General features: G+C 40.2%; 1 protein-coding gene across 1 annotated transcript; it reads left to right on the forward strand.

Moving 5' to 3' along the window:
* Positions 1–4,516: 4,516 nt before the first annotated feature.
* LOC141391496 (uncharacterized) lies at positions 4,517–5,169 on the forward strand. Its single transcript, XM_073964376.1, has 2 exons — positions 4,517–4,664; positions 4,730–5,169. Exons 1-2 carry the CDS (start codon positions 4,614–4,616, stop codon positions 5,153–5,155), a joined length of 477 nt encoding a protein of 158 aa, XP_073820477.1. The 5' UTR covers positions 4,517–4,613; the 3' UTR covers positions 5,156–5,169.
* Positions 5,170–12,298: the final 7,129 nt, after the last annotated feature.

The raw sequence follows: 12,298 nt of genomic DNA on the forward strand, positions 1-12,298 counted from the left end.
ACAAATGTTAAAAAAAAATTTAATTTTGTATTTTTTTTTTGGTAAAGTAACAAATGTTTCACACTGGTATAAAGAAAAATTAAAAAAAAAGAAAAATAGCTATCATTCGAATCTCACTACCAAATAGGACTTAAAATGGTTGTAATTGATCGTATTTTAATACAAAAAAAAAAACAAGAAAACCGAAGAGGTCAATCATTGTTAAAAATTGATTTTATATATGAAATCGCGAAAATTACATCCAAGCCCACTGTACAATTTTTTTTTATCTTTTATTAAATAGCTTATAAAACAACAAAACATACACATTTTTCAAATTGGACCAATATTAAAGAAGTTATGAGTATTTCTTTGCATATAGTTTTTACAGACTTCAAATTTTTTAAGGCGCGATATCTCTGGAGCCGTTGGTAAAAAATCTGAAAATATACTGAAAAGTTTTGCATCACCACAGCAATAATTACAATAAAAAAATCAAAAATCTCATTTTAAAAAGTGTACGATTTCACACAGATATCCCCTTATATACATATATTCTTGATCAGGGTAGAATTCAGAGTCCGTCTGTTGTAATCACTCTAGCATCCGCAATAATTGAGCTAGAACGCTATACACCTCAACCTCAATTTTTTTTTGTTTCATGTGTTTTGAGTAAACTTAGATATTCATTCGTATTCAAATCCAATTTATATAAGAATTATACAACGAAAGCAAAATAAACTCAAAAATTGAAGTAGAAAATTTGGCTCATTTGAATTTCAGAATAGTCCCCCTATATCGAAAACGAAGTACTTCCAGTAATATTCAGTAAAAGTATCCTGCTTTGGCAAGGATTCTTGTTATAGTCAAGTGTAATGCCTAAAGGCCTGCGTACATAAGCTGTCTTGCCTGCTTACCTTGCTTACTTCTGATAAAAGAATAAAAAAGAAAAGGGCAACCCAGTTCGAAATTTCCTCGGCCTTCTTTATTCTTTTATTTTTATTATGTCAGAAATGAAGCAGGAAAGCAAGGCAGTCAGGCAGAGCAGCTTATGTACGCAGGCCTTAACAAAGCTTGACATATTCTTTCAACAAGTTTATTTTTGGAAGAGTACTGTCTCCTAGAATCGTTTATTTTACGCATGAGTCCTTCCCATTTACTTTAGATAATATTTACCACTGTATAATATGGCTGCCCCTTCAGGATATCCGCATTTCTTCTGAAAAATTTAAGTTTTGGCGACTCGAAGTTTACAAAAGTTTATAAAATCATGATGAAATTTCGAATCCGGACTTCCGAAAATGCTTCTCACTGCTGACAATGTCTGTTTAAGAACTCTTTGTAAGTTGTCGGGCGTATTTAGGGTGAAGTAAATTAAAGTCCAAGTCGCTCAGAAGCGGCAATGTATATGCACCCATAGGTATGTCAAGTTCGAATACGTGCTACATCATTCACGTTTTGGTATAGGCCCCATATAACGATACCTCCCGATTTTCGGTATTTTGAGAATTGTTGCTAAATTTTTGACCGAACTACCAGTAATTTGACATGTAGGGTTCCCAGTGGTCACACAACTTCTCCACCAAAAATTGCCCGCATAGGTCCATGTTTCGCTATAGCCCCATATAACGGTACCTCCCGACCATACGTATTTTGAGAATTTTACATTTGAGATTCCCAGTGGCCATAAAACGTCTCCAACAAACATTTTCGGGTAGCGGAAAGGATGTTCCGACTCATCATCACGGCTGGTCGAGTACCCGAAGTGAGACCAAACTTCCCAGCACGGGCGGCGGGACTAGCAAGTGAGCGTGATGAGCTTCGTCGTGCCAACCCCAGTGGCCCCAGAGTCAGGGAGCTTACCAGGTAGGTCGTTGTGCATAAGCGGAACCAGTGGCTACATCATGCAAAGAGTTGGAGCCGGAATAAGTAAATTTTGGGCAACGGATAAGTCACTCTTGAACACTGGGGAGAAGCAATATATGTATGACCTCAGTCACGTTTGGCGATATTATGCTGAGTGATCCGAAGAGGTGCGCAAGTTATGGCAATCGACAGTTTGTGGAGCACCCCGGGAGTGAGCGAATAGAAGAGTACTAGGCCGCATTAGATTTCTTCCTGCCGAGGATGAACCAGCACAATTTACAATGAATGATGTTGAGATCAGCCAAAGAGTTGGGACCTGATGGAATTTTCATGGTAACATTGAAACAGCTGAATTTGTCGGAAGTCGATTATCTCACTAAAGTTCTCAACCTGCCGCTAACCAGCCACATCGTTCCCCGGTGGTTCCACTGCTGAAGTTAGGCAAGGATGCCCCAAAGGTGAATCGTACAAACCGATTTTTTTGTCGCCCGTAGTAAATACCCTTGAGACCTTAGTCCTCCTCAGCGTCAGAAATAGCCATCCAGTTGCCGATCATCAGCATGGATTCCGTAAGCAGCAGGGCACGACAACAGCGCTGCACGTCATCTCCACACATAGTGTGCCAGAACAATGATGGTGGCGCATTGCAAGGCTTTTGATAGTCTTTGATAGTGTCAAGCACTCCACGCTGTTTGAGTACATCGAGCAGATAACCCTACGGCCATGTTTGAAACATTATATAATCAATTATAAGTGTGGATGCCAGTCGTACGTGGAATTTAGGAACCAGAAGATAACAGGAAATTCCCCAAGGTGGGATGATATCTCCGGAACTGTTTAACTTTTACCTATCCTGTATTCCGCCCCCTCCAGACGCATTAAGATCGTAACGCAAGCGGATGATTGTACGATCTTGGCGACATGGCCACTCTGTTCACGACATGGAGAACAGAGTTGAATGTCCTGGTCGATGGTAGCAGAATTCCGATCACAAACTACCCCAAAATTCCAAAGGCCTGGGTACATAAGCAGTTCGATTTTCTTGCTTATTTCATTTCTGGTAAATGAATAAGGAAATGTCAGAACTACATTTCAATTAGGTCGAACTTGGTCTTTGGTCTTTTACCAGAAATGAATTAAGCAAGAAAGCCGAGCGACTTATGTACCCAGGCCTTAAAGGCCTGCAAAGCCTTGTTGACCACATATAAGGCGATAGGTTGGTTTGCGGTAAGCTATGCGGCGCCAGTTTGGTCCGTGAATATAAAGGCCTGCGTACATAAGCTGCCTTGCCTGCTTACCTTGCTTACTTCTGATAAAAGAATAAAAGAGAAAAGGGCAACCCAGTTCGAAATTTCCTCGGCCTTCTTTATTCTTTTATTTGTATTATGTCAAAAATGAAGCAGGAAAGCAAGGCAATCAGGCAGAGCAGCTTATGTACGCAGGCCTTAAGTGCAACGCGATGGAAAAATATTCAAACATGTCAGCATGCCGTAGGAACAAGGTCCTCAAGCCCCTAGCCGACAGCACATGGGGTGAATATATAGAAACCTTGTTGACCACATATAACACGATAGGCCGGTGTGTGGTAAGCTATGCGGTGCCAGTTTGGTCGGTGAATATAAGTGCAACACGATGGGAAAATATTCAAACCTGTCAGACTGCCGTCCTGGGAACTGCAACAGTCTTCAGTGGACCATCTACATTAGGAGACAAAAATAGATTCTTTCCATGAGAGCCATCGTAGTCACGATATGGTGGATAGGACCCCCCCACCCATGCATCTCAGGAGGTATCTTTATGATCTAGAAAGAGAGGTCAAACGTTACAAGAGAGAAGCCCTAGATCTACAAGTCTATCAAGCAGGTGTTGTTCACATGGATGCAGTCACAGATGCCATAAAGAGCTATCGTGTGAATGCGGTCCTCGGAGAACATTCCCCATCCATCGCAGCAGAGGAGCGTTAGCTGCTTCTTCCTCGACAAACTCGGTAAGCTCTAAGCAGAGAAAACTGCAAAGATTTTAGAATACATATCTGGTTGTAAGGCATCGAAGTCAATCTGGCTGGCAATCTCATGACGTAGAATTGCCTCCCTCCTCTCACTACGTAAATCCGAGATCAGGAACGCTGTACGGGTCATTACTGGTCATTACATCATTAGATCTGTGACAAGTGGGAGTATTGCAGGCTACGTCAGGATGTCGAATAGACTGAACAGTGGAACGCTGGTCTCCGAGTGAAGTTGCAACAAGCAACGGCGATTGCGTATCCTATAACATAAACTAACCTACATACACATGTGGATATATTTATTTGTATTGGTTAAAAATGTAAAATTCAATTAAAATTTTCTTTGAATTAGTCGTAGTGTATCATTTATGTCTACAACAGGAAATCGTAAATTATCTGCAAAAAAACAGTTCATGTTATTTTCGAGATTATGAATGAAATGCTACTCTAAAGATATTTAAAAAACAATATCATAAAAAGTGCATTCTGAAAACAAAGATGACAACATCTGCAACAACAATTTGAAACCACAACAAACCGATAGAAAATGTATGACCTCGAAGAGCCCCAGATAAGATCTATGTTATCTATGGTTGTCTTTGGCAACAGTGAATGCGTAAACGGTAGCTATCGGGATGACATAGATGTATACTTTTATATGGATTGGATTGTCTATAAAAGCAGTAATCACCGCGAACATTAACATTATCACTTAACGAACTTTCAACGAATCTCATATTTTTCGAAACAAGTATTCAAAATGAAACTGTTCTTGGCTCTTTTAGCAATTTGTGTTATGGCCTATGTACAGGTAAAAATATTTCAACACATTAGATTATCATTAAAATACATAAATTGCATTGCACATTTCCTTAGGCCCAACCACCAATGGGTATGTATTCTGGCTTCCCAGGCTCCTTTGCTGGTGTTTCACCCGGACAATTCTATCAAACCATGGTTTTGCAAAAGGAAGCTGGTAAACTTTTGGTTAGGCCAGATTTACCCGATGATTTGAGACAACGTGTTATGGACACTATGACCAGTTCTGAACAGGCATTGAATAAATGTAACGCCCCTGCTGAACCGGCAACTGGTACAGCTGCTGCCGCAACAACTGGAACTGATGCAGCAACAACTGGTCCAGCCATTCCACCCTGGATGCAGATACAATGTTCCGCCTTGCAAATGAAGCTATACAAAAATCAACTGAAAGCCATCAAAAATGAAGCCAATGCCAGAGCCATCGCTGCCACTGCCGCTGTTCCAGCTGCAGCTGCCGTTCCTGCTCCAGCTGCCATTTAAATGGAATATTAAAAGATTAATTGCCAGATAGCTTCCACTACTTCACCACACATTAATATGAACAACTATTACAAATTATTTGAACACACCAAAAATATGTATTTTTATAGAATTAATAATTGCAAAGTAACACATTAAAATATGTTTACGAATTGAAATGAGGCTAAGATCATGTACCCACATTGAGGAATACAAATGGCTGAGGATTAAAAAAATTTTAAATCCGTTCTCGGCATTGGCTCCAATGATAAATTCCTATACCCTTTCAAAATTAATAAAATATCTCGTCTGCCTTAGAAGAATAAATTCATAAAGGCCTGGTAGTCCAAAATAGTCAAAATTGACATGCGTATAAGGTTGAAATAGCAAAAATTCCCACAAAGCTGAATTTTGGTGGAAAGCTAGGGTTTGTCATTAGAAGTAATAGCTCATTTACACTAGCCATAAATCATCTACTGGATTTAATAAATCCAGTACAAATCTCATTGCAGTTATATATACATACCTTTGGAGGATTTAAATGCCAGTCAGCTGATTTTTGTTCATAGCACAATTACCAAGGTAGACTAATCAGCCCATCTGTAGTGGGATTCTCTAACGCATTTTTTTGGTTATCGACAAAAATCGTTAAAATTGAAATGCGTATAATTTCGGTAATTAAAGATATTATTCGGTAAGTTAGCGATCAATAAAAAGTAGTCTCAAAGTTCTACCGATATCAACAGTGATGTCAACTTTGATTTGAACTTTTCATTCATAATTTTGCATTTTAATTTGATCGATTTTCGTCGGTAACCAAAAATCGCAATTGTCGGTAATGCATCCCATTTTCTGATTTTTTTGTAATCACGCTACAGGTCGCAATTTTGATCGGATGGTCACGAATTTTTTGATGCGGGCACCTCAGAGGAAGAAGCCTATTAAGTTTGGAGATAGTCGGATAATATTCAGGAGTCGGATTAAGCAAAAAGCTTATGTGGAGAAAATTCAACGTTTTTATACCCTACACCACTATGTGGAAAGGGCATTATAAATTTGTTTTGGTAAAAATTCATGTAACACCGTGAAATATTCGTCGGAGACCCCCAATGTGGTATACAAATCTTCATATCTCGGCGAGATAAAGCGATTTTGAGATGTGTGTCCGTCGGTCCATTATAAATTGTAATCAAACTCCAGGCCGCAATTATGGACCGATCGTTACCAAATTTGGTATGGAGGTCGGTTACACATAGAATAGAACGCTATTTTAATTGGTGATGATCGTAAAATATTTAGCGAGTGAAATGGACCAAAAAACATAGTTTTTATCCGATTTTGTAGCTGCCCTGTAGGTCACAAAAATAGTCCGATCGCCTCGAAATTTTAAATAAGGTAAGAGTATATGACAAGAGTAATGACGTGATGAAGTTTTTGCTAGAGACCCTGTAAGCCATCAGGAATTAGCGGTATATTTTTGTTCACTGTTGCTTTAGCTTATTTTTGAGAAGACATGACTTCAGTCAAATCGAATGAGGATTATTTTTGTAGTGAATTTCGACCTTCTAACTCGCTTCTTTCAATGTCCATTTCGTCCTTAATTTTAAATAAGGTAAGATTATATGACAAAAAAGAAGCATGCAATTTGAGATGGCGATCAGATAATATCACTGTGCAACAAAATGGAGGTGAATGTATGGGGCACGAAAATTCCTCTTGGGAAAGAAAGTATATTATGAACCCCGAAAGACAGATCCGCCTTGAGTCGAACTTCCGCGTTATGACGTGATAACGTTTTTGCTAGAGACCCTGCCCCAAAATTTGTGTTCACAGTGTATTTAGAGGGTTAAATGGACCAAAACTGTTGTGTGAAAATTGTGAAAATGTTTAATATACAGCTTATACCTTTTTTCCTGGAAGAGACATTCTGGGCAACTAAGCTATACTTGGAAGAGGAACGCTTGACCTTTCTATTGATTTCAATTGTGTTAGTGTACATGATAAGATAACAAAGGTTACAGCCTAATATACCCAGTTATTTGTTTGTAGCGTTATCAGAAACACGCTAGAGTTCGCAATTATAGCTTAATAATCACGAAATTTTGCACGAGGTAAAAGTTTAGGTAAGAGAAGATGCTTACAATTGTGGATGATGATCTGATATTATTTAGCGGGTGAAATGGGCCATTACTTTTGTATGAAAAATACAAAAAAATATTTTTGGTCTATATTTTATTTCCTGGAGGGCATATGCCGGCGGTATGTAGTCTACATATGGAAATAGAACTAGTGATCTTCCCCCTGATGAAAAATTCAATAAAGTGTCTGCTAGATTACGGGCCTACTGCTTAATATACATACTTACTTACTTAGCTGGCCTTTTACAGAACATTTGTTCCATAAGCCGAACTAAGAAAAAATCTCCAATCCTCTCTGTTTGCTGCTGTATTTTCCCAATCTGGGATATGTAGCTTTGTGATATCTCGTTTCACTTGTTCGCTCCAACGAAGCTTTGGCCTTCCAGATCTGCGAGAACCTCCATGCGGCCCGTATTTATACGCCTTTTTAGCGGGTTCATCATCACTCATTCTTATAACATGGCCTAGCCATCGCAATCGTTGTATCTCGATTCGTTCAACTATATTGATGTCATTGTATAGTTGATACAGCTCGATGTTCATACGACGCCGATATTCGCCGTCAACACAGATTGGCCCGTAGATCTTTCGAAGAATTTTTCTCTCAAACACACAAAGCACTGCCTTATCTGCTTGAGCAAGTACCCATGCTTCGGAACCATACATTAGCACGGGTAGTATCAGTGTTTTGTACAGTGTTATTTTTGTTTGACGAGAGGTGGATTTATTCCTAAACTGCTTACTCAGCCCAAAGTAGCATCTGTTAGCCAACACTATTCTTCTTCGTATTTCACAACTGATGTTATTTGTTGTGTTTATGGAGGTGCCGAGGTAGACGAAGTCCTTTACAACCTCAAAATTATAGGTACCAACATTCACAGATGGTGCGGTGTTTATGGACATATTACGCGTCGATACCATCAACTTGGTTTTTACGCCGTTTACTGCCAGACCAACTTTAGCAGATTCTCTTTCGACTTTTGCAAAGGTGTCAGTTACTTCCTTTACCGATCGACCCATGATGTCAATGTCGTCGGCATAAGCCAGTAACATGTGGCTGTTCGTGTATATCGTTCCATTTCTTTTGACCTTCGCGTCTCGTATGACCTTTTCCAGCAGGATGTTGAATAGATCACACGACAGGCCGTCTCCTTGTCTGAAACCTCTTTTGGTAGTAAACTCTTCGGAGAGGTTCTTTCCAATTTTAACTGAGGATCTCGTCTCTGTTAATGTCATTCTACAAAGTCGAATGAGCTTTGCAGGAATACCAAAATCAAACATGGCTTGGAACACCTTTGAACGTATAGGGCTGTCGAATGCTGCTTTATAATCGACGAACAGATGGAAGGTGTCGATCTGCATTTCTTGGGTCTTTTCCAGGATTTGTCTCAAGGTAAATATCTGGTCAATGGTGGATTTGCCAGGTCTAAAGCCGCACTGATAGGGTCCAATAATTTCATTGACCATAGGCTTTAGTCTCTCACACAATATGCCAGATACTATCTTATATGCAATAGGGAGCAGACTTATGCCCCTATAATTGGAGCACACAGTCTTATCACCCTTCTTGTGGACTGGACATAGGATGCTCACGTTCCAATCGTCGGGTACGCGTTCTTCCTGCCAGATGGTGCTAACTAGCTGATGCATACACCTTATCAGCGTGTCGCCTCCGGTTTTGAACAGCTCGGCTGGTAGGCCATCTGCTCCTGCCGCCTTATTATTCTTCAGCCGGTTTATTGCTGTCCTTACCTCATCTTGGCTGGGCGGTATACATTCAATACCATCATCTGGGATTGGATCTGTGGTATCTTCGCCGTCTTCACTGCTATCGGATACCAACAGTTTGGAAAAATGTTCTTTCCATATCCTAAGCACAATATCTGTATCAGTTACCAAATTACCTTGTTGATCTCTACAGGAGGATATTCCTGTACCAAAGCCATCAGTTTGATGCTTTACTCTTTGGTAGAATTTTCGGACTTCGTTCTGTCTCCTGTACATCTCCATTTGTTCACACTCCCTCTTTTCCATTTCTCTCTTTTTCCTGCGGAAAAGACGTTTCTCCTCTCTCCTTTTCTCCCGATACCTCTCTCGTGCGCTACGCGTTGCTACTGATTGTAAAGTAGCCCTATATGCCGCATTTTTTTCTTCGGTAGCAGCACGGCACTCCTGGTCATACCACGGATTCTTTGGTGGAGGTCTCTGGTATCCAAGTACTGATTTTGCGGCTGTTTGCATGGAGTGGGCAATATTTTGCCATTGTGCTGATATGTTATCGGGACGAGAAGCGCTATCATTAAGCAATTGGGTCAGCTGAGTGGAATATGCTGTGGCTATCTGTTGTGTTTGCAGCTTGGCGATGTCCAACTTTCGTGTTGTGTCTGTCCGTGCTTTATTTGCAACGTTTAGACGGGTACGTACCTTTGCTGCAACGAGGTAATGGTCCGAATCTATGTTTGCTCCTCGGAACGATCGTACATCCAACACGCTCGATGAATGTCTTCCATCTATCACAACGTGATCAATTTGATTTATTGTTCTTTGGTCTGGAGACAGCCAAGTGCCCTTATGAATATCGAGATGCTTAAATCTGGTACTGCTAACTACCATGTTTTTTGCCGCTGCGAAGTCTATCAGCCTCATTCCATTGTCTGATGTTTCACTATGTAGGCTGAATTTCCCAACTGTTTGTCCAAAGATATTCTCCTTTCCAATTTTGGCATTAAAATCGCCTAGAACAATTTTAATGTCATGGGCAGGACAACGGTCATATGTTTCTTCTAAGCTCTCGTAGAATATATCTTTGGTCTGTTCGTCTTTGTCTTCGGTTGGGGCATGAGCGCAGATAAAGCTGATGTTGAAGAATTTTGCTTTAAATCGAATTGTAGCAAGTCTTTTATTCACTGGGGTGAAGCTGGAGACCAGATGTTTTAACCTCCGACCAACTACAAAACCGCAACCAAACTCATGCTTTGTGTAATGGCAGCTATAATACAGTGCGTCACCTTTAGGTGTTGTTGTGACATCTTTCCCAGTCCATCGTATTTCCTGTATGGCAGTAATATCGGCTTTGTACTTTTCAAGTACGTCTGCCAATGCGAAGACTGCACCTTCTCTATAAAGAGTGCGAACATTCCAGGTGCAGATTCGCAGATCATGGTCCTTAAAACGTTTGCGGGGTTCGTCAACTTTAGAGGGGTTTGTTTTTCTTTTCTTTCGTTTTTTCATAGTAGGCTGTTTTTTCTAGGGGAGGGTTACTAACCCGGCTTAATATACATATAATGTTTTTTTTGTAGAGAATCACATTTTCCCATTCCCAGTTGTTGCATTATTGCAAATTACATGGCGTCCTAATGTTTTAATTGTCCAATTGGATTTTTACACATAAATTGCAGCATGGGTCGCTTTGCCACCTTTTTACAAAACGATTCCCCAGCCAGGCAAAATCAAATTTTCAACGGTGGCAAAATATCCTTCAGTAAGGTTTGCGACATTTTCTGAGGATTTCAGCCATATAAAACTTCTCTACAAGCACGTCGTTCGGACTCGGAGATATGCTGTGGGCCCCAGATCATTGAGCGAATATGAATGGGGGTACACTGATTGATATGAGAGAAGTCTCCCTTGTCCCTTCTGAGATGTTTGTGAAACAATTATTTTATTATTATTTAAGCTTGTGTGATAAGTTTATTTGTTCCATAAAGAAATTTTGATTTGTGAAAAGGTTATTCCCAGTGGTGTAGGGTATCACATGGTCGGCCCCGTCCGACTATAGCCTTGGCTTACTTGTTTTTCTTAGCATTTATGCTAACGAGGGTATATACACTTTCATACGGGCAAAACGTGCCTCGTCGAAATAATCGTTTAAGGCCCAAAGTACGTTTGGACGAAATGTCTTTCAGACAATTTGGAGTCGATTTAACAATGTCCGTCCGTCTGTCTGGCTGGTGCGCACGATAACTCTCGAACGGATGAACCGATTTGGTCCAAAATTTGGCTTTCGCAATATTTTGTCCAAACTTAGTTTAAGTTCGAAGATGGGTTATATCGGTATACTCCTTCCGGTACCTCCCCCACAAAAGTTCGGAAATGTTCGGAAAATTTGTGCGCACTATAACTCTTGAAGGGAGTAACCGATTAGGTCCATACTGTGCACATCGTGAAATTTCTACCAGATAGATAGATAAGGTTCTAGTGGGACTCAATCGGTAAACTTCTTTGGGTACCTCCCACACACAATTTCGGAAAAGTTCAGTTTAGGATCTGTTCTCGAATCTCTTTGATTTTTGTTGTTGCAACTTGTATTCACTGCCCCGCTTACGACGGAACATGTCTCATTAGGGGCAAATCCAAACTTCCTAAGAAAATATCCTGAAATATGCAAAAAAAAAACCCTGAGACACCGTGTGTACCGGTTGGCGCCCAAGACAACTCTCGAACGGATCAACCGGACAATTCAATGCTTCCTGGCATACTGGTCCATAAGTTATACGATGACCCACTGAAATGGCTAGTGGGCGCGATATCTATCGAAAAGATATGACTCCCAAAATAATATCCACTTCCATAATGGACTATGTCGGTCCATTCCTTTAAGTACCTCCTCTGCAACACTTTTGAACTTTAATCCTAATCCATATTTTCGTCGGCAAGTTCAAAGGTCCAAAAAAGGCAACAAAATAATGAAAAGATCATAAATACATTCGATCTGACCGTAGATGAAAGTTTCAATTCACATAGGCTGAGGGTTTATCTCTGTCGGCCAAGCCGACTGATACTTTTTTACTTGTTTGTAATCACGCTACAGGTTGGAATTTTGATCGGATAGTCACGAAATTTTGGCGAATAGGGGCCACACAGAGGAAGCCTATTATTTTTTGTGATAGTCGGATAATATTTAGGGGTCGGAATGGGGAAAATCTCAAATTTAAAGTTTTATTCTTTGCGAATATATCGGCTTTTAGTAGGGGTATTCCAACGGCAAAGCCTGTCAATGGAAGAAGAAAATATTACCTTTACATTG

Source organism: Musca autumnalis, unplaced genomic scaffold (genome assembly GCF_047663935.1).
Source record: "Musca autumnalis isolate F117 unplaced genomic scaffold, ASM4766393v1 scaffold_1, whole genome shotgun sequence".
Classification (NCBI taxonomy): domain Eukaryota; kingdom Metazoa; phylum Arthropoda; class Insecta; order Diptera; family Muscidae; genus Musca; species Musca autumnalis.